Genomic DNA, 23,195 nt, shown 5'->3' on the forward strand with positions numbered 1-23,195 from the left:
GAAATGCACAGGAACATTTAGGTAGATTTTCATGATAAAGCATTCTGCCTTTTCCATAGTCTCTTTTCAAGTGGCTGTGTTAATGCTACAGAAATCATGCACGCTAGCAGAATATAGGGACATACAGAAATGCTCTGGTGATCCTTATTTGAGTGGGAAGTACTTAAACATTTTATCACTTAGAAAAGCAATAGAATGCATGTAACATGTTTTATGATTTTTACCAGTTTTCTTAACACCTTTGTTGATGGGCTACTATGAAGTTTATTTTAACAAATCAGATATGTAAGGAGTGACCGAAAGTGAGTGTTCCATGACATTAAAACGTGCCCATCTGCATCTTGATTTTTGCCATCTCAGATTATTTTCCTTTAGAAACACCTGCAACTTTCTTGTAACGTTTACTGGATCCCTTTATCTCATGCAGCTCTCACTAAAATTGAAGTAGTTTTCCCTCAGGAGCAAAATTGAATCGCAAGTCATGAAAAGGAGTTCGCGCAGGGATTTGGGAGGCTTGTATCTGATTTACTTAACTTCACATGCTTTTTCCTGTTGTAGGATCAAAGCCTGAAACTAAAGCAAGATTTTTTTTTCTCACCTAAAAGAAAACACAGTATTCAGGGGGGTGCCATTTCTGATCTGTGTGAGGCTCAGTTTACTAACAGTGAGCAGAGTTTAGTTAACTTCGGATTCTGGACAAGCTTGTAAATTTGTCCCCTTCTGATGCTGTGATCTTATCAAGGTTGTACTATTTTCTTCTCCTCCACCCCCATCTTCTTTCTTTCCTTTTTTCCCCCCTTTTTTTTTTTTGAAGTGCAGCCTTCTGATCAATGTGCACTTTTTTTTTCCATTTCCCTAAATACATCATGAAAAAGGATGAGGTTTCCGCCTTAATTGCTTGTGCCTTTTATTCACATTCCTCTCTCAGCCAGAATTGTGAAAAGAGTGTTAGTAAAAGGCTGCACAATAGAGCTTTTCATTAGGCCTCAACAAGGCACACAAAAGAAGGCTTTTGGAAAGAGTGAATGCAGGACTTTAATTTGCAGGTGGAGAGTAGATAAAAGGTGCTGACGCCTCTATTATTCTCTTACTTAGGTGACCCTTACCCCGTTCAGCTGATCCCAACTACCATGGCAGCTGCTGCCGCAGCAACACCAGGCTTAGGCCCACTCCAACTGCAGGTAAGTCCGAAAACAATGCAGACGAGGCAAAGGTTAAGTAAATACAAAAGAACAGTTTTCTCTTCCATTTGAACGCAACGCAATTAAGAAGGGGTTTGTGTCTGTTCTCTTCACTTACACTTTGCATCTGAAGTAAAATAATTGTCAAATCATATACATTTTCCTTTTACCTTGGAGGGGGGGAACTTTTTTGTTACATTTTTGTGGCTTTATTGTCAATATAAATACTTCTAGGTTTGTACCTTAAATTTCTGCAGAGCAGTATGTTTGCTTGTCGTTCCCATTAGATGGTTCTGACGCACGCTGTGGAGGCTGGCTACGTGTAAACCTGCAAAAGGAAACACATTGCCAGGCAGAAAAGCTCTGTCCTGACAAGCACTTTTAAACTGCTTAAAAGTCGCTTAATGTGATTATGTCCTTTTAGGCTGTAAGCTCTTCAGAGCAGTGACTGGCCCCTCCTACAGTGTTTTATGGTACCCAGCACATTTTAGGCACTGCTGTAGTGCAGATAATTAGCAACTATACTAATTTAACATAGGCAATTAGAAAACAGGTGGAAAGATACTAAAGAATTCTTTTTGAGCTTCATTAAAGCGTTGGCTTTGTAGCCAGATGTGTCTGATTCAAAACTCCCAATATCATTCTATATTTTGGAGGTATTAGGGTGTCCATGTGTCTTAACGATAGCAGTGCAGATGTTCCTCAGGTATTCCTGATTAGGCTCACAACCCTTGTCAAGTCACTGGAATTAATAAAATGTCATGTCCCACATCCACAGTGTGAATTTTGTTACCTGCCATGTATATGTTGCTGGTAGGATGAAGTTGAGTAAAGTTTGGGACTAAAATGGAACCAAGATCCAAATCATCTCTAGTTTTGCAAAACCCAGATTGACACCCTTTTGTAGAAAGAAAAAAATTCCCATACTCTCCATTGCTAATTTGTCTGCCTGCTCATTATTACTTGCCAAGTCACATGGAACGACAGAGCGTTATACCTGCTTGGAAAAGCTCAGCATTTATAAACAGTACATGTAAAATGCATTCTCAAACTCAGTTTGGCCAACATCACTGTGAAGTAGACTCTGCAACATCAGATATTTCAGTTGTTTGGCCAGCACACGAGAGCGTGGGACATAGTTCTGGGGAAGATTTTTTTGCTTTTCATTTTAACACAGCCAGCGGAAGTGAGCTGAGTTTCACAGAAATAGCTGCCAGTGTGTAAGCTGACACATTCCATGCACCACAGAGGTTAATACATTCATTCCTATTGTGCCTTTGTATGAAAAGCTACACTGTCTGCGTGTTAGTTTCTGATGCTGTGAGTTACAAATACTGTAGGCGGCTTAAGAATCATGAGACCCATAAGAGTCATCGTTCTGAAACGAATTTTGAGGAGTAATATCAGTATTGATAAAGTGCTTATAATAGCAAAACACACATGAACACACATATCGAAGAAACAAACAAACAAAAAAAAAACACCAAAAAAAAAAAAAAAAAAAAAAAAACCGAAAATGGAGCTTTCTCACAATGAGAATATAGAGTTATGAGTCTAATTCTCCTTATTTTTGCAGTCATTCAAGCTATTTCTAAAATAATGCATCCGTGCTCCAATAAGTAGGGAGGATGGTTTACTTCCATTTCAGGACCAGCTTTGTGCTGTGATAGGCTGAAGTATTCTGGTTAAAATAGGCTTTATCGCAATGACAGTTTCTTTGTAAAAAGGTGGCCTTTGTGCAAATGCAACTGACTTCATAAATATCCAAAGATGAGTTTAGGTTGTGGAAAATTCAAAAACCTCAAAGGCCTCTTGTTTCTGTGCAAAGAAGAATATTAAAATGAAAGCATTGAACAAATCCACATATGTTGTTTTGATACATGTTATTTAGTCTGGAATTGAAGGAAGAGTTTGGCAGTCAGTCAGCAGGAGAGGTTCAAATTACTAACTCTGTAAACTCCTTCAAATCTTTCAGACTTGATTTCTAAGGATATGTATGTGCTGGAAAAAAAATTTAAATTATCTTTCTTCACATTTCAACAGTGATTTTCAGGTATCAGTGCAACCCATCTAATAGAAATGGGACATGCCTCTTAGTTTCTGGTGCCATTTGAAAGAGTTAGATAGCTACATGTGCTTTGAGAAAAGTTTTCTGATATAGCGCTCAGAATGGACGCTCACCCCTGCTAACATGTGTGGATCTGAATCTAGCATAACTGCTACCCTAGGCTTGTGCCTTCCAAACTCTGTTCAAATCTAATTTGTCTCAGTGATGACTGTTTCTTCACTCATGAAGAACTTGTCTAAAACCACCTTTAAGTAGCATGAGTGAATGTGCAGCCATTACAGTCTTTTTTCAAGCAAGAACTGTTCTAACTTCAGGCATTCCCTTATAACGATAGGATTCCCTACAAGCCCTCTGGCCTCTAGTTATCAGACAGTAGAAGGTCAAAGAAGTACAATGTTCCTTCTTTTTTTCTTTTTCTAGCCTTCCTATCACTCATCTTTGTGTACTAAGAGCAGTAGTTTTCAGGGGAGATCAAAGAACCTGACACAATGCTTTGTTTGTTGCTCCCAGCTGAATTTGGTATACAACGTTATCTTAGTGAAGACAAAGCCAAGGAATTTTTCTTGTTTGTTTGTGTAGCAATAAACATATCTTTGTTATTTAATTTGAGAATTTTAAGTCGGGGCATGGTGTACGCTGAGATCAACAGGAAGTACTTTTTTATCCCTGGTTGTCCAAATTGAATTTTCTTTTTGTAAATGAAATCTACACTGTATTTATAGAAGAACAGCTAACACCTGATTGTTTTCTTGTGGCAAAGATACTGTTTGTCAGTGAAAATGGAATGTCTCATTTTGGAATGCTCTGTTGATTCCCACTGATGGGTTTGCAATCTGAAGTCCTCTGTTTCTCACCCTGCCTTGGAGTCTCCACTGGAGTATACAGATTCTGTCGTCCGATATCCACCACAGTTAGTCATACATGATTGCCTTTATTATCAGTGTCCACAGAGAGTCTAATGACTCAGTAATGGAATGGAAACTGAAATTTACATTGTTAGATGTTGGGAAAGGAGTAAACAGATGGGGCCATCTTGGAGAAGCTGGAACTAACAGGACGCTTGCTTGAACCTGTCCTCTGATAAAGAGCTATCATCAGCCCTGCATGTTCACTCATACCCACATTTATAAATGCCATTTGGAAAAAAGTTTTTGGTTTTCCTCTATTAATGAGAATATTTGGTCCCAAATATTGTGTGAAGTGACATTTTAAAATGCACCTTCATTGCAGTGCAATTCTTCTTGGTTAGCACGTGAGTTTCTTATGTTAGTTTTTTCCTCCATAAACTTCGTATGGTCTTGTTCAAGAGTGATTCTGTTTCAAATGAACAAAAACAAAACTGAACATTGCCTTCCCACTGTGTTGCACTGAATAAGGCTAATTAATTGAAAGTACTGCTATATGCCCTAAATGAACATGATGTTTTCTTATGTGATTCAGCAGATGAGGGGATTAAACTCCTTCATCTTGAAGATCCACATTCAAAGCTGTAAGCATAGATATCGTGTAACAAGTTTTACACAAAGTAAACTGAAGTGATTTTTCTAGTACAGGTCATCTTGGGCAGACCTACAATGAAACAGATGTTTCCAGAAGTCTGAGCAAATCCGGTATAAAATGTTATCTGGTGGTTTCTTTTCCGAGAAATTCCTGAGTGCTTTTTGAGCATCAGGAAACAAAGGACCTGACCACGTGATCTGAAAATTGAGAGGAATCCGCACCATTGGGAGTGCAAATGGTTCAGATACCCCAGATTGTTTGTTTGATAACCAAACTGTGACAACAGCTGATTAATTGGCAATAATACAAATGCAGTAGATACCCATAACTATATTGAAAGATAAGGCTGGATGTATAATGACAGCTGCCAGTGTAGTGTAACTATATGGACATTTTTTGTCCTGTCAAAACAGTATAGCAGTTTGATGTAACACGAACTTCCTGCAAACATCTGCTCTTTGAAAAGCACCCCAAAAAGTTTTGAGTGCCCATATTCAGACTTTCTTGCCTCTTCGTCTTAGCATGAAACAGGACATCATGATTATTGGTCGTTGTGTTCAATATTATGACCAAACCTGTCACTGAAGGGATTAAGAGAACCTCATGTCAGCATACGGGTGTGAAAGCATTGTAGCTGTGTCTCAGTTCTGAAGACCATCATTTGGAGAATCCTGATTGATTCTCTTTGGCTATTTGTATAAAGATGATGAGCAGATTTAGACCTCAAACTTATCTGGAAAAATGATTTGGCCAAGTTTTTTAGTCTGTACTTTCTTTGGTAAGTATTTTGGTCTCTCTCTCTCTTTTTTTTTTTTTTTTAATCTTTGTTTTGTTTTGTTTTGTTTTCCTTCTTAGTACAAACCTATTATTTTCAGTGGTGTGGGAAGCTGTACGCCAAGGACTGAGTTTCAATGGAATTTAGCATGCATAGTCTGGACCACATTTTTAGAAGGATTTGGACCACATGTAGGCACTGACATAAGTGGCTAGATTTTGAGAAAAGTTAGACTGATTCAGAGTTTGAGTGCTCCTCGAAGTTATTCATCTTGCTGTTACTTAGTTGTCTGACTCATTACAAATTTTCCATTGGAAAACCTTGATTCTAGATACCTGAAGGGTCACATAATCATCTGTGGTCTCCATGGTTGTTTCACTTGAAGGAAACAGAAAGGATGGAGCTATTTAACAAGCAGACAGTGACTGATCAGAAGATAGACCGTTCCAATGGTCTTATGAGTATTACATAAAATGTCTGTTGCCTGTGATACAAAAATAAAGCACAAGGACTGCCTGCTCAGTCAAATACCATTTATTTTTTACATACTAGCTTCCTTTTGGCTTCTGCACCATTGCAGGGATGAGCAACATCTCTCCATTTGACAGTTCCGGTATTTCTTGGAAGCATCTCCTTAAGTTTCATTTGAAATGTTGCTGGTGAACTTCCTCACTCTCTTAAAGAGATGGCACTACATTTTTATGCATGAATTGTCAAGTATATATATATATATTCTTTTTTACCAGATTAATCACTTGGCCTTCCAGCATTATTATTATACAACACCTCAAATCTGTGAAAGAAGACCCTGAAAAAAACTATATGAACCCTGTAGTGATACATGTGAATACTGAAAGGTTGATTCTTTCCTTGTATTGGGGAGAAAACTTGCCAGAGCTTCAAAGACATGAGAATTATTTCTGATTGAGAAAAAAAGTCCAATGTCCTGTTATTGTCTCTATGAAATGTAGCCAAGAGATGACAATACCTTATCCATTATTCATTTACTCTGCAATCTACGTTCGTGACCTCTTTGTGTATTACTATAACCAATTCTTTGCCTACAAGAAGGTAAACCATTTCTTTGCAGTGCAAGGTTATTCCTTCCATTTGGTGGGCAGTGTCTACCTTTAAATACCATCTAAGCTGCCTTCTCAACAGTGAGAGTCTGTACCCTTACACTGTTTGCTTTTCTACTTTACCTGTTCTCATTAATAGGACTCTGACGTAATTTGTAGGGAATGAATCATTAGTGTGCAGTTTAATTTACAATATTATAATACTCATGCAATCCATTTAAGCATAAAAAGTATAATTAGTTTGTCACTGTGAGCACACACATCTGGGGAAAAAAAAACAACCAAACAACAGCTAAGTACATGAAAAGCGACATTTCTCATTAGCATAACCAAAAGATAGCAGTTGTCCATCTGCCATTAGCTCAGTGTATTGCAATACTGTTTCTGATGGCCATCACAAATAATGATAATAATAGGAGTAATAAAACAATATAATGCATATACATTTTTGTTGGATGCCCTTTTTAAATAGCTTTTTTTTAATTGCTACATTCATGCAAATTCTGTATTTCCTACTCCTGTCCACCACTTGTTTCTGGCTTTGTAAGTGAGTGTGTTGGCCACTTGATATTCACCACTTGTTCTGCAAATGAGTAGCCAAGATGGCAATTTTAAGAGAGATCGTTGAAGGCCAAAGTCCAGTTCTGCAGCTTGAAAAATGGAGCATAGTACTCTTGATGTAAGTGAAGCTACATCCATCTGAACAGGATGAAGATCTCTATGTGGTTGTGGGGTAAGCTGTCTTCAAAAATTTCAAATTTCCAAGATTTCTTATTTGTTGTGAAGTCTTAGTGATAATTTTAAAATGTTCATTAAACTGTATAAGTAAGGTGTGGAGTGAGTGGCTGTTGCTTGCCAAGAGCGTTTCTGAGCAACCCCTATGTTTTTAAACAGAAAGAGTTCCTCCCAATTAACTCAAAAGCAAGCCTCACAACACCAGGTTGTAACAGTCCTCACTTTCTGGATACCTGCTGAGAGCTAGAGATTGTGATAGATTGTGTAAAAGCATGAACTACAGAACATATCAGCTCAGATAAATCTCGTTCATGGTGGGTAAATGTGCTTTGTAGTTGGTGTCTAAATAGCTCATACTTGCCTTTGATATAATTTTATACAATGTTATGGGTAAACTCAATATATTCTATCAAAACAGATTTGAATGAAGAGCTTGACCAGATCATTTTATCAGAATCCAATCTATTTATGAAAGACAATCATTATGACAGACTATATATAAATGCTTTGTATTTTATTGAGCACTGTGAGTGTCTGAACATATGCACAGTGGACATTTACAGGCAGTAAATACACATTGTAAAACAATATAATGGCTACTCTGTGGGTTGTCAGATTATAACTCCCTCCCCAGACCTCCAGGGGAAAGAATTAGTGGTGGTAGCGTATTCATTTTATCTAGATTAACAGTCCTTTCTGCATAACTTTCAGATTCCATCCATATCTATGAAAAATGAAAAAGACTGAAAAATGACCAGCGTATCTTCCTTCCCGTTGTAACTCAGGCCTGCTGTTCGCTAGCAGACCTCTGTCTGCATGAGTGAGTTTTCTTGTAGGTTAAAGAGACTGAATTCTCTCTTCCCCCTCCCTCCGACCCTGAGCCTGCAGGGCAGACAGACAGAAGCACACATATGATTAATACAGCACAGCTGCAGTAGTGACTCATTTGCATATGTATTAATAGAGGCAAAAACAACAATTCAATTACATACAGAGACATTCTGCATACTAAAGAACATATGCAAATAGCCAGGAAAAGGTGCAGCCAGCGTTTTCCCCGACCTTCCTGAGCCCATATGGACTAGCATCAGAGCCTAGCAGTTTTCAAGAAATCTACTTTAGGAAGAACGTGTTACAAGATGCTTGTATGGCTATTACTCCTCATCACCCCCCCGCCCAATTTCCCAGAAGGCATTTGACATTTGGACAATGGAAATAGCACAAGCAGTGTCTTTTCCGTATTATTACATATTTGCCAGCCTTCAGCTTCATCTTGTTATCTCTTTGCATATAAGCATAAGCGCCACTATGAAGAAACCCAGTCCTTCGCCTCGTCTCCCATTTGCACACATAGAATATTTTCTTTCTCCTCATGTCTTGGGTTGGTCCTATTTTCCTGTGTCTTTCTCAGGCTTTTCTCTTACCTTCTTGAATTCCGTGAATTAGCAAAAAATACCCATTTCTCTGCCTCTTCTTGTAGTGACCCTAAATGTCTCATAATAGTATAATTCAGTGATTTTCTGCTAGGAGGCCATTAATACTTTTAATTGGTCTGGAAGGTGTCTCAGAGAAGTTGACCTGTTGTAAATAGGCTTTTATAGCGTGATGCGTCGGTCTTTATCTCTACTAAGTCAGTTGTGGGGTTCTCAGATGGATGAGGTTGAAGATCGCAGGTACTAAATAGTTCAAACTACTAGTGATGTAGGTCTTCACAACTGGTACCAAATCTGATTCTACTAGTAGAAGCAGATGTTCTCTAAATCTCGCGGGAATTTAATAGGCAATCGTTTTGAACATCTTTCAAAAGCAGGTTGAACATATTCCAGCACTGGAACTTAGGCTACAGGAAGGCTTACTTAAGCTATAAATAGTTTCTTTAGCTCTAAGTTATTCCTTATGTTAGTTTGTGTTATAACTAAAACACCAAGTATACTAGATGTATGTACTCGGTATACTTCTTGACACAGGCCATTCACACACTGTGATATGCAACAAAATACTAGACCGTGATCCATGCCCAGTACAGTAATTTCTGGAAATTATGACATTTGACATTGTCCTTTTTGGACCAGATAAATACAGCTCTATTTCAACTTGAGAGAACAAGTCACTAAAAACTTTTGGAAACCTGACAAAGCCATTAAGATGCCCAACTGTCTTGTTTGGGTGGCAACCCCTGTGTTTTAAGCAGTCTAAATTGCTGGCCATTTGTTTGAACTGTCTCTGCGGTGTGAGCAGGGAAAAATAGGTCATGCAAGAAAGAGTGTGTAACTGTCTGGCAAGCATACTTGCGAGGTCAGGTCATCCTCAATTTCTTTTCTCTCGCAAAAATGTTGCACTTCTTTCTTTTTGGGGTTAGCCTGACAGACGGAAGCAGATTACTCCTTGATTATTTATAAGGCATTAATTTTAGATGAATATTGCTGAAGTAACTGACATCATAAGTAGTTTTAGCAGCCAGCAGAAGAGCCTGTTTGCAGATTGGAATATGACAGTCTTCACTTACACAATGTCCTGTCTAGGACAGAGTCTGAAGTGTATGAAAGAAGAGCAAACTCGAGGCATGGAAGCATATATGTCAGCTAAGACTTTGTTTATTCTTCTGTGTGATATAACTGGGACTTCAGATGGCTGGAATGGTGGTGTCATTGTTATGAGTTAACCAGCTGCAGGACAAAACCTCTGTCAAAATAGCAGCAATGGCAACACCTGCCTGCCAGTCTTAAACCAGGACAGGGGAAGAACATCTGAGAATTGTCTTACACTGCCCTGAAGTAGCTTCTGTTAAGAAGTAAATAGCCACCTTTGTATTAACACGTGCACCTTGAGATAACAGAAACGATGCCTCCTTCCCTACATTGGCGACAGGGCAAACCTGTGAAGTGTTTGTGTTTCACAGAACGCTGTGTTTCATGGCTTACGTTCATTTGGAATTAATTCTCCTTGGAAATGCCTGTATGAAAAATTTGGTAACAAAACCAAAAAAACTTTTTTTCCTTTTCCTTTTTTTTTTTTTTTCCGCCTACTTTGTGCCCTTTGTGCATTCCAAACACTGGGTTTTGAAATAGTTGGCTTATGCTACTGGTTTCCCTATTATGTTGTTCGCTCTTTTCAGAGGGATGTTGCTGAAAAGAAGATTATATAATCATGCAAATAAGATTGTATAATCCTGAGCAAACGGTCGGGGCGGGGGGGACACACGGCAGACAGACGGACGGGAAACCACACTGAGCGGGGCTTGGCTGGCTGTGGGGGGACTCGCTCTGAAACCATAAACTGGGGGGTTGTTGGCCTCCTATAAAACGTGAAAGCTGCAGCCAGACTAGTGATTTTTTCTGGATGTGTTTGGAATTCATTGTCTTCATTCTGGACTCTGCCAATAGTGTATATTTACAGTGCCTCAGCAGAACATTGTGACAGACAAACACACAAGAAAACTGCAAATCACTAACGTGCAAACTCCTCAGAGCTTGGGGAACAATGCTACAAATAACAACAGCAGTGAGAAAAGCTGACTTACACAAAACTAACTACTTAATGACACTCACTTGGCTCCTTTAGGTCCACAAACCAAGTTACTACATTTAATGTGTACTGAAAGTTAATACAAGAAAATCTCCCTTGAAATCTTGCTAGCTTTGTTCTACCTAGGTCGTATGACATGGTCTGCTGTTAGATGCAGATTGGTGCAATATATGAACATGTAAGAATTTTGATTTATGTCATTTCTTACTATGGTCTTGTTTATCACTGTTCTTGTTTCTCTGAAGTTTTGGGTCATTTCCAATTGACAAGGCAGAATGGGATAGAAACAAGCAAACAGCATAATAAATGTGTACACAAGGAGACTATCACTGGCCAGTGGTATAAATTGCATACGACAGGAACAGAGCAAGCCATTAAAAGTTATTGTGCTCTTATTCTCCTCCTGTCTTTCTTATGTCTGATTCCTCGCCAGGGTTAGCTGTTACCAGCCAGGATATTTGCACACCTTTTATGAATGGAGGCTAATATTAGGCACGCTTTGAAAATGTGAAATACCTACTTACTGTAAACTGTAGATCTAAGCATTAGACAACTGAGGTCAGGATGCTTCTTCTGTTTGTTTTCATTCCAAAGTCATCAGGTTGCCTCAATAGAAGATACCGTAGTACCTGGAGATGTAACTTCCAGGGTGTTAAGCTTAATTACTTTGTTGTGCCTGGACAGTATAAGCCTGTTCCTGAGGTTAAGTCAGGGTGCAATTATTTCCCTAAAACCTAAGCTCAGTTCCTCAAATTCCTTTTCTCCTTTCAGAGGTTCTTAATGTTTTCAACTCCAGCGGATTTTGTAAAATCAATCTGAACAACAGAACTGGGAGGCAACAGTACCTGTAGCTCCGAGTGGTCCTCAAGACCAGCTTTAAGTTTGTAACCCACCTGAGCTCTGCTGGTCTCTTGAGTTTGAGTCTGATTCCCAGACTAGCTTCTAAGTATCCCTTCCACTTTGCATAGCTGCCTTGTTTGCTTCTTTTTGCAAATGGTCTGTTTCTGTTCCTGTCGATTCATTAGATAGCTAAGAAGAAAAGTTTTTTAGACTACCGGATTTACATTCTTTAACCCCTTAACCATAGAGAAGGGTCACACCACAGATAACTCGACTTGACCAGAAATATACTGCAAATTTGTTCAGTCATGTGTCTCAGAGACTGACAAATTCTAGAATTACATAGAGCAGGGCTGTCAGCAAGCTACTGTGAATTATCTTTCCTTAATGGGCAAACATACAAATCAAATTAAAAAGCAAAATAAAAAACATGTATACAAGACATATTTTTTATGTCAGGGTGTGTTTTTAAGATGGGAGCAGCTTCGATATCAGTATTATATGATTACAAATACAACGAGAAAGCAGTAAGAAAGTTTCAAATGTTTTCATGGTAGTAGAAACTGAGATTTTTTTTTTTTTTTAAAAGCATTTTTCAGCTATATCTGTACCCCTGTGTCTTGCTGTTTAGAGTGATTGCTCTCTCTATTTAAAATCTGTGTTACAGCAGAGTCTTCTGTCTGTATTGCAAGCTGTACTCTGGTTTAGTATCCACAGCTGTGCCACATACTGCACCAGCGACGGCTGACAAGGGCAATCTGTTTGTGGCATATTGAGGGAGTCAAATTGTCTTTGGGGACTGCTGCGGAGTGGCTTTTTTCAGCTTCTTCCTATAGGTACAGTATCTGTTTCTCCCCAGGGGGTCTGGGACTGCCAGTTTGTGTGCAAGGGAATGAGGTTAATCCCTCAAGAGATGTGGGGTGCCACAAGGGGTGGTGCCCGTCCCCCCTCCTGATGTACTGAGGGGCCTGAAGAGCTCTTCTGTCCTTCTGAAGGCAAAGGGTCCACGCTGCAGGTTACACTTCTCTCCAGGCTGGAGTGTGAAAATAGCATCTGGCATGAAAAACCTTTTCTTTTCCTTTTCCTAATTTTTCTTTTCCCTTGCGTGGCTCAAAACACTCTTCAGAAATTATAACAGTGTGTTCTCTGTTAATGCACCAAAACATTACAGCTTATGGTAGTGTTATTAAAGTGTTTTGGGCCATTACCGTAGAATACAGCAGCATATTTATTTCATTAGGGGAACCAAATGGATCTAGCTGAATTTGGCAAAGGAACATGGCTGAAGTCCTATTTTATCTCCCGTGTTGATTTTGCCACTAAACTCTGAACTTCTGAAAATTAGGAAATTTGCAATAGAAACAATAATAAGTGTGCTACGTTTTCTGGTAGGTTACACTGTCCTTAAATAACTCTTCTTTTGTACACAATAGCTCTGCATTGGTATTTGTTCAGTATTTTGATATTTACTTTGCAAACTCGGGGCTTATTGATGTTTAGGGTAAGCAGTATGTCATGCATGTATTGCTTACATTTAACTCACTGTCCTGCTGTGTCACCAATAACTGCCTTGGAATATAGTTCAGCTTAGGCCAATCAACCCTGCTCATCACATCCCCCATTATCATGGCAGCCTGGCTTCTTTCTGTACGCTGGTCTGATATACTGATGGCGAAATTAATTCGGATGGTATAGATCAATGTATGTTTGGATAAAATTTTTAAAGAGGCCTGCAGGGATTTGGGAGCCTAACAATAATTAATTTCTTACAGTGGCTTTGAAAATAGGATATACAACATTCATACTTAATCCTTCCTCCTTTCCACAGATGTTACATTTTTCCTGTGATTAGTTTTGTGGAAAGGAAACAGTCATCAAAATTGTAACAGAATGTTTGATGGTGCGGTGGTGTTTATTCGGTAACTCCGTTTTCATTTGGTACAGTGAAAGATGTGAGTACTCAGTGTTTCCTACCTCTAGTCCAAGCTGGCCATGCTCACATTTGTGCAGTAGCTTGTGCTTCAGCGTGTGGTGCTTGTGTTCACTTTAAGTGGGAAAAACGACAGAATGAGCATAATTTCCCAGCATTTTGTGTTGTGTACTAGGATGTCATATTCCATATACTCGTGCATTAGAATTTCATTATTGCACACATGTGGGACTATAACCAGATTGAATGCTGCCTCAAAAGCAGTGTTGAGTACCCTGATTTTTATCATACTGTGTTAGCATTGGTAGATGAACTTGTATACATCACCTGAGCCCAGACAGAAGAAGAAAGAGAAGAAGAGATTCTAAAATGAGCCATGGCCTACCCAGTTAAAACACAAATTGTTAGGCTTGAATGTAAGCATTTTCTTTAAGTATGATTGATTATATATATCTATATATATATATATATATATATATATGGGTTTTTTTAACACTTTGGTTCATTCAGATAACTTCATTTCACTTCAGGTTTATTCTTGCTCTGAATCAGGCCCTTAATGGATGTCGGATAGGTAGGTGCTTGCATGTCAAAAGCCTATTTCGTGTCACACTGGGTGGCATTACAGGTTTGATTTCACTGAAAGGTATTGTTCATGATCAAGTGTAGAAAGGAATGAAAACTAAAAAAACCCAAGGAAATGTTAGATTTTAAAAAAAACTGATTTGTCACTTTGCTCATTGACTATGAACTGGATAGACTTCTAACCCTTAAAATACTTTCTCCCCCCTTTTCCTTTTTATTGCCTGGAATCTTAAGAGCTTTATCATTTGCAGTCATAAAATGAAAATATACACCAAACCCTCAAAGGGCAAGTATGAAATTAAATTATATTTGGGCAGCTGTAACCTTTTAAAACGATCAGATTCCAGTTAATGTATTTCTTCCTGTTCCGAGTGCTGCCATGGTGTTTGATGGTGGGAAGCAGTCCAAAGGGCATTGGGAGATAATAAATTCACTGGAAATTTCACCCTGAGGCAAGCCTCGATACACCAAGGCTTCCATTTAGCGAGACTGACCTAAAAATCTTGTCACATCCAAAGGTCACTTAGGTTGGGGTTGGTGTGTCCCATCTATCTTTCCCTGGTGCAAAGAATGACAGCTGAGCTCATAAACAGCCATCGGAATATGGAAGACAAGCAAGGGGGAGAGGGAGGAAGGATAATACTGCTGACAACTTCTTAGATTTCCTCTAGGCCAATGAGAATAGATACCATCTTTGGGGTTGCATGTTTCTGCTACTGCAGAAATGGCAATTCAGTTTAAAGAGGTTACCGTTAACTGTGGGAGTCTGAAACAAATGATTCCCCCCATGTCTGCAAATGCTGTGTAATCCTGCTAGTACACATTATACTGTCCCTGAACATTTCATACTTGTTACCAACCTTGTTAGTCAAAACAATTTACAGTTTTTACAGTGCTTTACTTTCAAGGAGGGTCGAAATTCTCAACAGCTGTCAGTGATGGCCGTGGTAGGTGTCATCTATAAGAACAATGATTCTAAGGGAAACAAGTTGGACAATAACACTAATTCTAAATGATACTGGAAGGAAAGATCTTTTCAGTCTTATGAGAAAATCTCTGATGTCTGTCCTCTAGGACGCTACTTAATCTAAGCTCATTAAAATCGATATAATTTTCCTACACAGGATGACTGCTGTCTTCCAGTTCTTGCTTCTGCAATGAGAAGCTGCAATGGATCATTCCTATGCTTGCAGTAGATTAAATACTAGGAACAGGGTTTAGAGTTGCACAATAGAAGTATATTTGAAGGACAAAGATCAATCTTATAATTGGTCTTACTTAATTGGGGATGAGCCATGCAGCATATGTCCATTGTATCCTAATGGTGTGACTCTGCTTCTCGAAATTCCCTAAGAGGAGGATGAGCGAGGCTGTCTGCCAGTCACCCCTGGGATGCAGGTGGCAAAGATTCCCTCTTCTACATCCCATCTTGTTTGGAGAAATAAATTGTAGTTGGTGGTCAGTGTCCTTCTGAAATGTGGTAACACACCACTGGTGGCAGGAAGATACCATGTATTGTGTAAGCATTTGTCTGATTCTTTTTGGAACATTAAATTTAAGATAAAATTTAAAAATAAGTCATTATATAAAATTATTGTGATCTGGGATATATGAGAACAAAATCAGAATGAAACACCCGTGTTCGAAAATTTGCAAGACATTGAAGAAGTTAGGTAACTAACTCCTCCTTGGAATTTGCTGACGTCTCTACATGAATTTTGTTCCTTCTGAAGAGAATTGTAACTTGTATCTTCCTTCACTTGTTAAAACTAAATGGAGTATAACTGTTATTGTCAAAAATATTTCACACGTTCTTACAGACATACTATATTTGAGGCAAACACAGTAAAGAAGGGCAAGATTGGCCAGCTGTCAGTGTTCATCTTCCTTGGGTTCATATTCTACTTTATGTTAACGTATATGTTCACTACACAAATCCAAAATAATTTTCTGGCAACTTTGGGAAGTTATATGCCCTTTTCCACATGTTCTGTGCTGAAAATGTAGCTGTATGCATTACCAGTTGTACAGCTTTGAGGAAGACAAAGTCACTTTCCATCTTAGTTGCATGAGAAGAAAAAAGAAAACATGTATTTTTCATGAGCTTCAGAGAGGACAGATATCTTTCACTTTTAAAAATTCAGCTGCTAACACAAAATTTTCAAAAAGACGTGCGGAGCACAGACCAGCTTGTTTTTTCCTGGTTTGTACTCAAGAAGGTGGGATGAGAATCATCTTTAGTCATGGATGCCTAACGTGTATAATTCATCCGGCCTAAAGTTGCAGGTTCCAGTCTAGTTTTTATAAAGGGAGGCGAGAGCAATTAGCTCAAGACTAGTCAGGTGGATTCCCCACTTGATGTCACTTTTCTACTGTGGTCCAGTTTCCTTTTTCAATTGCCTGGGCAATTCCAGATAGTAAGCAAGTAGCAGCAGACAATAAAGTCAGAATATTTCTGTGATTGCTGGTGAGATACGGAGCCTCAAGGCCAACTGATTTCATATTTCTCTAGTGGTCGGAATTTGTGAAAGACACTGAGTCAGCGCGTACAACTTTTTAAACTGCCAAATACGCGTAGCTTCCCCGTGTCCATTGAGTTTTCCGTCCCTGGAAAGAGGAGACACCCCATTGCGCTGGTCACTGCATTGATTCTGTACATTTTCATAGCCATATTCATTCAGTTTCATGCCAGATGACTTTGGACAATTGACAGTGATTCTGAAGTATGTTAATGTTGTTAAATATTGTACATGATGGAAAGATAGTGGAAATAAGGATTATATTTAATGCCTGCAATATTGGGAAGTGCTTTTATATTACTTCAGATGCTGCTTTTATTGCAGTGAATGTGATCACTTTGACCAAAAGCCTGTATTATGCCATGATATTAACTGGAGAAGTTGAGAGATATTTTACAGTTGCTGACTTTGGCAAAAACAATATGTGTCCCTGCGTAATGGAGGACTGTACTGTTTCTTGCATTATTCACGCTTCCCACGCTGTAGTCACAAACATTGGGTAATGTTAATACTTGTCATGGAAAAATTTAATTGGCAGAAATGTTTAATATATTAGTGATAGATGGGAGGGCTCACAAGAGACCTTCCCTGTTCTGTATTGAAATGTGACTTGTAATTAGTGATAAAGGAAGGTACTGTATGGATTGGATCGTTGCTATACAGAGGGAAGTGAGGAGGATCCCTGCTGGACATTCCCAGTCTGTCTCGAAATGGAGACATATTTACCAGTTGCCAACTGAAGAAGCAATGAGTACTACTCACCCTCCCACTGTAATGAGCAGCCAGTCTTGGAGCAGCATATAAAGGGTCAATCAAATAGGTCGTACATCATATGAAGAGGCAGATGTTAGAACATATTGTAATGGGTTGCTGTGCGATATGTGAAGATGGCTTGTGGAGTACAGGGATGTGGGGAGAGAAGCTATCAGCGATGTTTTCTGTCATGGTCACTGTAAATATCCAAATTTTTGAGGAAAACTTCTGAACACAGGAAATCAAAGTGTTAGCATTCCTGCCATGTTAGACTTGTGGGTAGAATGACAAAAAGAGGAAAGGAATAGAAGCACAAGTCCCTGTGTAATACTCTGTGTAATATAAATATGTCTAGATATTATCTGTACTCTGCCAGAGTCAGTGTTAGCCTTGGAACGTGCGAGTATTTTACCTGAAAAAAAAATCACAGTGCTTCAGACTATAATAAACACAGAACTGTTAAAATAGCTTCTATTTTAGCAGCGCCCCTAATTCACACCCACTCAAACACCTCCTCGCTCGTTAACCCCATCATCAGACCCAAGTAACTCAAGTGAAATGAGATGGCATTAGGAATGAGGTAATGAACAAAGATTTCTGGATAATGTTATTGCTTCATGATAGCAACTCTTGTTAGTGTGACTACAGTTAAGAGCTTCTCGATATTTCCATTGCAAACTCTTTGGTACTCCCACCCCTTCTACTTTACAGACAACTACTCAGCCAGAAGCAATTTAAAATTTGATTTTGCATCCATTTGGCTGTTGGTTTGAATTGAAAAGAGTTTAATGTTTTGATACTGCTTTGTAAAACAGAAAAATTGCTGTTTTTTCCCTCCTAGTCCAGATTTCCAGATGAACAATTTAAAATACGGATTAGCTCGTTTTATAACCCAGACACATTATTAACAATTGCAAAATGTCTCCTGAGCATGCACAGTAATTTCAGTATCTAATGTTTTTCGACAAGCAGATCCACCTTAATGTTATAAAAAAATCCGTACTAAAGATCTGTGTGAAAGGGACAGTTTTTGAAAAGAACCATTTCCACTCAGAAGTCTAGAGTTGTTTATTGTTTTTTTTAAAAAAAAGCCTCAAATAATGAAAATCGGCTTTAATAAACAGTCATGGATGGATCAGACGTAATAATGGATTCTAGAGCTTGTTACTGGTTAAGTAGTCCACATCAGTGGTTGTAGAATATGTGACTATGTAGGATCCTTTAAGAGATGAGTTGGAGGTTACAGCCCTGTTGCCGATGAACAGTATCCTTTTTGCCTGAAAAACAGGAGACTGGAGATAGGTATTTTTGCATTCACCCCCTCTAGATTTAAAAACAAAGTGCTGTAGAGTTAAAGGAGAGAGGGGATGCTTCTGTAGGGTAACCCAGTTAAGCTGGAAGATTCTGGAACTTAACAGAGAAGCTTGCATTTCCCTTGGTCAGTTTGATATTAAGCAGTAGAAAGCTCACACTCGATACGGGAACATGAGGCTCCAGCAGCTCTTTGTTATCCGTACGGATTGGCAAAACTAGAAGCAGCCATCGTATGCCTCTTAGCTGAATCTAAAGTTCTGAAGTTCATCATATAAGCTCTTCCCATGCCTGGGTGATGCATAGCATGTGAGGAACAGAAACGTTAAAGATGTAATTCCCTCTGACCTTCAATCATGCCATTGTGCCTACAGCTTCTTAAAACTTGAGAACAGCATGTGCCAGAAGAGGCATATACTGGCCTGAGTTTCAGGCTGGATTTAAGGCTTTTCATGCGTGGGCTGAAGTCTGACCATGCAGTGTCATTGGACCCTAGTGTTTGTGGTTTCATTGCAGGGGAGTTGGACTAGCTGACATTTGAAGGTCCCTTCCAACCCAAACTATTCTATGATTTGGTGATTGTAGTGAGAGTCAGAAATTGAATCCTGAGGGATTTCAGATGCTTTCAGAGACCACTTTGGGGGGAGCAAAGTCTCTAAGTATTAGGAATTAAACTTCTGTACGTGTCCTGATGGAATATGCAAAATGTCACTCTTCCCATTACATCAGTGTAAGCATGGAAATAATGAGATGAACCAGAAAACAGCTTCTTATATTACTTCCTGAGACATTTGCCAAAGCTTCACAGAGGTTTCAGGCTCTGGAGTTTTATGGGCTCCATTGGAGGGAGAGTTTTACAGACCACACCCATTTTTATTGTAAAATCAAAGAGTGAAAAGATTGAGCAGCTATTGAGTTGTTTCTACTACTTCATTTTGTTAAAGGGGGACTTTATATAATGTAGCAAACTGCAAAATAGTGAAATTAATTGGGTGCTTTTCTACTCCCTCAGCTCTCCTCACCAATTTTGTTAACAAATGATGGCTGTCTCCTCCACACGCTCTTTGTACCCTGTCATCTCCTAACCTCAAGCATCCCAGTTCAACAAACATGCATTTGTTTTTCTAAGCATCTAAGTTATCCAGCTTATAGCAATGGGGCTTCTCTGAGTTCCAAGTGGATAGGACTCACTGTTGAGAACACTGGGAGGAATCTGAACAGAGTCAAATTCAGCTTGTTTCTGATTTGAAACAAATGACATTTGCTTTGATTCCGTGAGGCTGAAAATGTTCTCAGTCGAAGTTAGGCTAATTTCTGTGTGCTTAGTTGGAAATTGTTTCTCTATAGGTCTGGTAAGTTTGACCTTTTCTGCAAGCTTTGTCTTTACTAACACCTAGAACATAAATACTCTGTTTTAGAAGAAGAGGGGAGTTCCTGTGGGTTAAAGCCAAAGGAAAAGTACATGCAAGTTGGAGCTTTCCACAGTTCTTATTGCGTATTCTGCTCTTACGGAAAGGGATCACAGTGCGTGGCTGGGAAGGTGACTGGTCACCTGTATTGATACCATGACTTCACAACAGGATTCCATAGGACAAGGTAGCTTTCTGGAGGACTTTGGTAGCGAGCATGTAAGACAATGAATATGAACAAAATTTACATTAAAGGTAAAGTGATTCCTGTTGAACTCTAATAGGACTTATTTTAAAGTTTTCTGCAGTATAGAAGCCCTTAAACTGGAAAGCTAGCACTGCAGGACTGATGTTCTTCTCCCCTCAAATATTAACCTTACTCTACTTTCTCCACCTCCAAAAATAAATAACTGCTGCAGCTCAATAAAGAGGCTGGTTTGGTTTAGCTCTTGGAATAAGTACCTTTTCTTCCACAGCTCAGATGACCTATCCATCAGCAGTCCCTCCCTTTCAATATTCTTTTTCTACTTGTACTTCCTCCTTTATGTGTTCTTTTCAGGGAGGCTTGGCACAAGGGAAGCAGCTCAAATGCAGTCCTTGGTGCCCCTTTAAAGCACAAATGTCACATTCTTTTGTCTCTACTCAAACTGGAGGAGAGTAGCTGTGGCTCTCTCAGCCTGTGGAAGTTGCTTACCACAGACTAAGAGTTTATCACTCTCTTTCTCCTATGTCTTTGTCCAGACCTTTTGACCACATCATACAACTCAGTTCAAAGAGCAAATTAAGCTTTTGAATGAGCCGAATAGGTGTCACTGAGCTTCTATACACATCAGATAACTGAGAAACAATGTTAATTTATACTTCCAAGAACAACAGATATAATTGAGCGGTAGTCCAGGTTCATCAATATTCTTAATATCAAGAGGAAAACAGTAGAAATAATATGTTTCTCATTTCACTGTTTGATATCCTAATTAACAAAAGAAGATACAACCATGGGGAAGCTTTCAGAAACATACTGGGAAAAAAATCCAAGTGAAATGTTTTCAACTTATATTGTAGTTTAATTTATTTCTTGTCCCCTCCCACATACCATCATTTGGTCATATGACACTGTTGCTTCTGGTAGGTGATTATCATCTTTCTGCTACCTTTAAGGAGAGACTTCAGCATTTGAGGACTCTGTTCTTGTCACAGCTTGCCACAACAGAGTTTCTAGAGCAGGCTGAGTGCTGTGGTCCACATGTACTTTGAAACACCTATTTCACCGCTTTATTCCTGAAGAAGAGGAGGGGCAAGGCACCGAGGAATCTTATAGTTGTCAAGATACAAGAACCTGATACCATATCAGCATTCAAGTTAGCAAATCCGTGTTCTCAAAATAAGAAATGCAATTGACCTTAATCTTTCTACCGTGAGCTCTGCACTTCACTTCAGGAGAAACAGAATATTCAGATTTGAAGTAATTAATTCAGTATCAGTCCTAAAGTAGGCATAGAGTTTTCCTGACTAAATTCCTTGTTGAATACAACTTAAAATGCAAACAGAAAATCTATAAATAAAAGCTGGAGAAAGAGTCGCTTAAGATGTGTATAAAATAGTGAAATGCCTTAATTATAGCTCAGCAATCTGAAATGTATAGAACCTTATTTACAGTAATTCTGTTGGCAGTGTTCGCTTATTAACTACTCTCGTCACTTAACGGATAACAATGAATGATTATATATGGTACAAGTTAAGTAAAGCAATGTAATATGAAATACGTATTTTGTCAAATGGCCACTCATATAATTTTGTTCTCTTAAATGGAGAATTACACTTACTGGAGTCAGGTGCTCTGGCCTAGTTGCCAAAAATCTGGATATACCAAAAAATAAACTCTTGGGAAACATACTTGTGGTAAACAAATAGACACTGGTGTGATTTTTCCTACAGGAGTATGTCTGGGCCACTTCACTGACTTCAAGCTTCTAATTTGGAAAAGCCCTACTGGGACAAAAGACTCCATGTGGAACCTTCATACAAACACTTCATCTTTATTACAGAATAGTCAGTGATAAAGGGAATGCAGTTTACAAAACAAATGCCCCTTCTTAGGTTGCACATCTCTGTTGTTTGTTAGTCTTCTATATTACCACTCCCCATCCCACTGTATGCTCCTTAAGGAGTATGCTGCCAAAAGTATGTCCTTACTTTTAAGAAATTATTTTATCTTTTTCTTCTAACAGAAGAAATTCTGTTGGCATAAAAATAAATAATGGCAGCAAGAATACATATATTCTGACACTGCACAACAAACTATAGGAATAAATTATTGCTAGATTATATATATATTTTTAAATACGTACAATATTAATTACTTTCCTTGAAGGGTACACTGTTTATCTGCAACATTTCATCCAACAAGCTTTTTCCAGAAGACATTATCAGGTTTCCTCTCCAATATGTGTTCCATATAGGCACTCTATTTCAATTACTGTCATATGGTGTGAACATGGTATGTATGAATCTGTAGGCCACTTGGGCAGTTTTCCAGTTAAAAACTCTTCATTTGTAAAGAGCAAGCAATCTTAAACACACAGTTTACAATTATTTTTTATCACAGAAAGTAACAGATCTTATTAGCCTCTGATAGGAAGTGTCTATTGATAAGTTCCTACAGTTACATCCTGTAGAAGGATTGTCTTCTTGTTAAGGCATGGGACAAAGGAGCCACGAGGTCTAGACTCTAATCAGAAGCTTCCTACAGTCTTCCTGTGTCATTAGGGATGGTCAGTTGATGTCATGTTTGCTGATTTTCACTAATATTTGAATAGCATTTAGCCATTGAGAGAAATAAAGACTGTTTTTCAAGGAAGACTGAATTTGCTAACATTTTGGAGTGTTATGGTTATTGTCTTTCACATGGAAGCTACTATAAATACAAATATTGCTTTACTTTAGCTAAAGTGATTGTCCTTTTCATGACATCAGATTCTAACAAAA

At 38.6% G+C, this 23,195-nt stretch overlaps 1 protein-coding gene across 21 annotated transcripts in view; it reads left to right on the forward strand.

The window, feature by feature from the left end:
• The window catches only part of SOX5 (SRY-box transcription factor 5), a 657,930-nt gene that overhangs the window by 566,057 nt on the left and 68,678 nt on the right, over nt 1-23,195 (forward strand). For all 21 annotated transcript variants that reach the window (XR_011741632.1, XM_071815743.1, XM_071815738.1 and 18 more), the window contains one exon: nt 1,096-1,181. Coding sequence is in view for 20 of the 21 variants with exons in the window: in XM_071815743.1 (XP_071671844.1) it covers nt 1,096-1,181 (86 nt within the window). In the remaining variant the exon portion in view is untranslated. The remainder of the gene's footprint in view (nt 1-1,095; nt 1,182-23,195) is intronic.

Source organism: Patagioenas fasciata, chromosome 1 (genome assembly GCF_037038585.1).
Source record: "Patagioenas fasciata isolate bPatFas1 chromosome 1, bPatFas1.hap1, whole genome shotgun sequence".
NCBI classification, from domain to species: Eukaryota; Metazoa; Chordata; class Aves; order Columbiformes; family Columbidae; genus Patagioenas; species Patagioenas fasciata.